Raw genomic sequence first — 6,000 nt, 5'->3', positions numbered from 1 at the left:
TAGTGAAATCGTTATAGTTTTTTCATCTCTTTGTGTCTAACCAATTTCATTATGTATTTAACCAATCCTAATATTTATATTTTTCATAGGTTTATATAATTTTGAGTTTTCTTTAATTTAGTATTAGTTTAGATCCTCATTTTTAAATAATAATTATAAATGAGACCTTTTGTTTTGTATATTGGAAAATATGTTACCCTTAATCAAATAGTTTGTACTTAATTTCTTTCTTAATACAATTTCTCTATCTCCTCTTGTGAACTCAATATGCCATATATAAGAGACTTTGCCACTTTGCCACCTCAAGAAGACTATCAATACATGTTTTGTCAACTGAAGCAAACCATAAAAATAATGGGTAAAAATTAATGGGCATCATTTAAAATGCGCACCATGTCTAATTTCCATTATTTATAGCTTGATCGGCTTTTAAAATATATAGCTCCTATTTAGTTATAATAATAAAATCTTTCTCATAATTTTTCCTTTTTCTAGTTCTATATAAGTGTTTTCTCCTTTTCCTCTTAATCTTCTCTTAAATACTCCTTTTTCTTTTCTTGCTACAAAAAAAATATATACATGGAAGGAATATCAGAGATAAAGCTGGGGAGCTCACTTCCAGTGCCTTTGGTTCAGGAGCTAGCTAAAGAGATTACCACCATTGATGCAGTCCCACAAAGATACCTACGTCCTGATCTTCATCAAGACTCTCTTTTCAACACCATTAATAACACTTCTTCTTCTTCTTCGCAACTACTCATCCCAGTCATCCACTTCAACAACCTTCTTTCTTCAGACAAGTTCCTCATGGAATCAGAACTCCAAAAGCTTCACTTAGCTTCCAAAGACTGGGGTTTTTTCCAGGTGATAATCAACACACTTTTCCATGCACGTACCTTATGATTTTTCCTATATCTCTTCTATATAAAAATTGTGTAGATAACAATTTTTTTTTTGTTTTTTAACGGTTTATTTTATTAACTTTAACGGAATATACTTTAAAATTAACTAAAAATGGATATCTATTTATTATATTAATATAAATTCAAATATTATAAAATATTATTATTATAATAATAATATATAATACAAAACTAGATATTTAATAATTATATTAATATAAATTTAAGTGTTATAAAATATTATTATGATAATAATATATAATTCTATTTTTTTACTAATTATATTAATATGAATTCAAATGTTATAAAATATTATCATTATAATAATATTTAATACAAGATTAATATTTAATACTTATATTAATATAAATTTAAATATTATAAAATATCATTATAATAATGTATATTACATAGTCTTAATTTTTATTAAAAAAAATTATCATTTATGTTTAAAAATATTATCATAATATATATAAAAAATCATAAATAATGTTTTGGTTTAAAATGCACAATATAAAACAAAACGAATTAATGCACAAAATTAATATGTTTATGTTATTCTTTTATATATAATATTATTTATTTATTTAACATTTATATGACAATGATACACATTTAATCAAAATAATTAATAAATTATATAAATAAAACTAAGCAAATATGCATTGTACATTTGTTTGTATCTAATATATATATATATATAATAATATTCTTTTGATTATGAATTATATAATTTATTAATCTTTATTAGTTGGTGGATCATGGGGTGAGCCCTTTATTGGTGGAGGATGTTAAATCAAGAATTAAAGAATTTTTTGATATGCCAATGGAAGAGAAGAACAAGTTTAGGCAACAAAGTGGGGAGTTGGAGGGATTAGGGCAAGCTTTTGTGGTGTCGGAAGAGCAAAAGCTTGATTGGGCAGACATGTTCTTTGTGGTCACACAGCCAAAGCACTTGAGAAAACCTCACTTGTTACCCAACTTACCTCTCCCTTTCAGGTACCTAATTTCATTAATGTTTGAATGAGTTACTGGTAAATATTTTGCCATATGTCATTTTTCTAATAATAATGATATGACTATTTATTATTTTAAATTCATAGTACTTATCAAGAATAATACATGATTTTGATCGACAAATTCACAAGAAAAAGTCTTATTTTTTGTTGACTTTATTACCATTAATAGATAGTGATGGTTAGACATTAGCATTTAGAAAATTCACCATCATAATAATTAGTGGCTAATTTTCCATTTATAATAGAAAAGGACTATATGTGTGATTTGGCCCCACTAGTAAGGATGTCTCTCACATAATATATGATTTATTCTAATCTCTAGAGATGGAAAATATATGTACGCACATACATATATAAATCTTGATAAAAATCACAGGGGTATGCATAGTAAAATATACATGAGCTTATATTTAGTTATATATTTCACTAAACTTTAGTTACAAAAAATTGCGAATATTTTTACTAATAATATTCTTAGCTGTGAATTTTTTTAATAACAGCATAAGAATAATAATTTTTTTTTTCAGTTACAAATTTTTTACTTTTAGTCACAAATTTTAAACATAAGATTTTTGTAGTTCTAAGTGTCATCATGACACTAACATGAATATTTTTAAAAGGTACAAACAATAATAAAAAAAAAAAATTGAGCCGACCGAAAATAAAGTAATCATGATATGTTTATATAAATTGCAATAATATTCACTAACATGGTGAACAAGACATAGTATATGAATTTGATGTTGGTTTCTCAAGTTGGCTTGTATTGAATTTAATGTACCAAACATTGCATAGAGAAACCCTTGAAGCTTACTCAACGGAACTAGAGAAAATTACCATGAAATTGCTTGACTTCATGGGAAAAGCTCTAGGAATGGAACCTAATGAAATGATCGAGTTACTTGGAGAAGGATGGCAATCTATGAGGATGAACTACTACCCACCATGTCCCCAACCGAAGCTTGTGATCGGCGCGAACACTCACTCAGACTCCTCAGGCCTAACCATTGTTCTCCAAATCAATGAAATGGACGGTCTTCAAATTAAAAAAGATGGGATTTGGATCCCCGTCCGACCACTTCCTAATGCTTTTATTGTCAACATTGGAGACTCGATAGAGGTACAAAACTACGTAAATGCCCATTATATATTTATACTCATACATATTATGTGTTTGTATGATTATTTGCATGCATGTAGATTATAACAAATCGTAGTGATTGTATGTTACAACTTGAAATTTTCTTAATTAGCTAGGTTACACACACAACACAAAGAAATGTCACATTATTAATTAGGTCTCGTACTCATACATATCTTATATTTTGAGTGGTTGTGTAGATTGTGACAAATGGAATTTATCGAAGTATTGAGCATCGTGCAACCGTCAATGCAGAAAAAGAGAGACTTTCCATAGCCACATTCTATTCTCCAAACTTGAATGGTGACCTAGGTCCAGCACCAAGTCTTATAACACCGACGACACCAGCAAAATTTAAGAAAATTCATGTTATGGATTTCTTTAGGGGTTATTTAGCACGTGAACTTGATGGTAAATCCTATTTTGATTCGATGAGGATCACTCCCCAATAAGAAGGTCAAGGTGATCTTGTCTAAAACACCAAAAGCTAAGTGAGAAGTTCAATAAGAGAATTATTATATGTAAAATTAATAAGAAAGTTGGAGAGAACATGTAACGTCTCAAATTTGCTAATAAGACTTGATACATTGATTACTGTGCCAGGAGGGCATAATTAGATTTTTATGTGTTAATTGTGATTATACATGTGTGATTATGTGAATTATATGAGTTATATCATGTTGTGACTGCTTATGCATGTTTAAGTATATTAAATGTGCTTATAGGCCTATTCTGTTAAAAATGATATTTTCGTAATTTTTGACCCGTTGAGGGTTTATTTGTATTATACATATACTTTATGAGTGAAACCACATTATTATGTGGATATATTTGAGATATGTGGCCCGAGACGATCCTAGTGAGCAATATGACGGAAAAGTCACATCAGAGATTAATACACGGCTCGGGGTGAGCCTAGGGGTATTTTAGTAATTTGGTGAATTATCAGGAGTATTAGAATATGAGTTATAAATGAGGGAAAATATTGGTGTTTGGAAGATTAGTGAGATTAATTGGAAAAACGTACAATCTAAAAAAAGAAAAAAATGTTTATAATAAATAAAAAATCATTTGAAACACAATTCATAATACAAAAAAAAATGCAAAACAACCAAAGAAAAATTTAATATAAAATTAGTAATATAAAAAAATAAATAAGCTAAAAAATAATAATTAAATTACAAACATAACCTTCTAAATTAATAAAATTTAATTAAGAGTAAAACTATAGCATAAACCAACTTTTATACAAAAATATGAGAAAATAAACCCATAAATGTAAAAATTCTTAAAAAAAAGTCATTGATTAATTTTTTATTTTAAACAACCATATTTTTTGCACATTCTATTAAAAATCTCATATAAAATATAATTTCATCTTAGTTAAATATAATTGGGCCGGATGTATATTTTAATGAGCAGCAAAAGTTATAAGCTTGCTTCTTGGGCCTAAAAAGAAATGGTCAAAGCACTTGATTGGTGGCTGAACATATCTCTTTCTTTTATCTATAAATGTACTATATATAACTTGATTAAAAAAGAAGCCCACTTGTGTCTCCAACTTCTCTTTAATGAAATGTATATATATATATAGAGATCTTTACAAAAATATGGGAAAAAATAAATTACTATATTTATGAGAATAAAAGTTATGCCACAAAATATGATAATTCTAGCAAAAAAAAAAAAAGTTTAAAATATGGAAATCTCACAAAATACTATGAACAAAATACCATAAAAAATATATACACATTCTTTCTCTTACTTTTCTCTTTCTCTCCATCTCTCACGTATTCTTCACTTGCTCTCTCTATTTTCTCACAACAATGGCAGTCAACCATTTTCTCTCACAACAATAGGAGCTCTCTCACACCGTCAAATGGACGACGTATCTCCGGTCACTGCCGACGCCATCTCCGATTCGTATTCTTCTTCGCATTCTTCTTCGTTTTCACATTCTTCTTCTTCATCATCTTCTTCTTCTTTACGTTCTTCTGCGTTTTTTGTTGTTGTTTCAGATCTATTTTTTCTTTTCTTTTCAGATCTGGTTTTCTTTTAAAAATCTGGTTTTTTTTTCCTAAATCTGTCTAAGTAACCAGTTACTGTCACGATTCTGTTTTGTTTTCAGATCTGAGTTTTTTGTAGACTTAACTGTAACCAGTTACCTTATTTAATTTTCTTCTTCATGGTTATTTTAAAATCTGATTTTGTTTTTTAGATCTGGTTTTCTTTATAAAACTACCTAAGTAACTAGTTACTGTCACGATTTTATTTTATTTTCAGATCTGAGTTTTTTTGTGGACCTAGTTGTAACCATTACCTTATTTAATCTCCTTCTTCGTGTGTTATTTTTAAATCTGATTTTATTTTTCAGATTTGGTTTTCTTTATAAAACTACCTAAGTAACCAGTTACCTTCTTCGATCTTCTTCTTCTTAGTTATTTTCATATCTGATTTTGTTTTCGGATGTAGTTGTTTTTTTTGTTTTAAACATTTGGCTAAGTAACTAGTTACCAATTAATTGTTAGTTTGATAGGGGTAACCAGTTACCACCTTCTTCTTCTTCTACTACTTCTCAGATTAATTTTTTATTTTCTAAGTTTTTTTTTCTAGGTTTGGCTCAGTAACTAGTTATCAATCAGTTATTTTAATAGGGGTAACCGGTTACCTTCTTCTTCTTCTTTATTGGCTGTATTCTGATCTGCATAGTGATCTTATCCTTTATTAGGTATGAAATATCCCATAATTGTCATAAGCTTCTACATATAGTTGAGATCAACGATAATCAACACCGATTGGAGCCTTTTGACTACTAAAGTTAACATAAACACTCTTAATTAGGATAATTGTTGATCTTGGAACACTTAGAGTGGCTATCAAACTGTCGAGTAGGTCGAAGAACCCTATCAGTCAAAGTTGCTATGAAACTACCACGTCT

General features: G+C 28.4%; 1 protein-coding gene across 1 annotated transcript; it reads left to right on the top strand.

The window, feature by feature from the left end:
- Window positions 1-463: 463 nt before the first annotated feature.
- Window positions 464-3,703, top strand: LOC133802433 (codeine O-demethylase-like). The gene is made up of 4 exons (XM_062240731.1): window positions 464-864; window positions 1,654-1,901; window positions 2,717-3,041; window positions 3,263-3,703. Exons 1-4 carry the CDS (start codon window positions 580-582, stop codon window positions 3,512-3,514), a joined length of 1,110 nt encoding a protein of 369 aa, XP_062096715.1. The 5' UTR covers window positions 464-579; the 3' UTR covers window positions 3,515-3,703.
- Window positions 3,704-6,000: the final 2,297 nt, after the last annotated feature.

This window comes from Humulus lupulus, chromosome 9, assembly GCF_963169125.1.
Source record: "Humulus lupulus chromosome 9, drHumLupu1.1, whole genome shotgun sequence".
In the NCBI taxonomy this organism is placed as follows: Eukaryota; Viridiplantae; Streptophyta; class Magnoliopsida; order Rosales; family Cannabaceae; genus Humulus; species Humulus lupulus.
The sequence above is the reverse complement of the archived record's forward strand: the minus strand, read 5'-3'. Positions and strand labels throughout refer to the sequence as shown.

Bases quoted from the DNA above. Each gene is read 5' to 3' on its own strand.
- LOC133802433 (XM_062240731.1), top strand. From the start codon at position 580: ATGGAAGGAATATCAGAGATAAAGCTGGGGAGCTCACTTCCAGTGCCT. The intron at 1,902-2,716 runs GTACCTAATTTC...AACATTGCATAG, and splicing joins AACTTACCTCTCCCTTTCAG to AGAAACCCTTGAAGCTTACT. The intron at 3,042-3,262 runs GTACAAAACTAC...GTGGTTGTGTAG, and splicing joins ACATTGGAGACTCGATAGAG to ATTGTGACAAATGGAATTTA.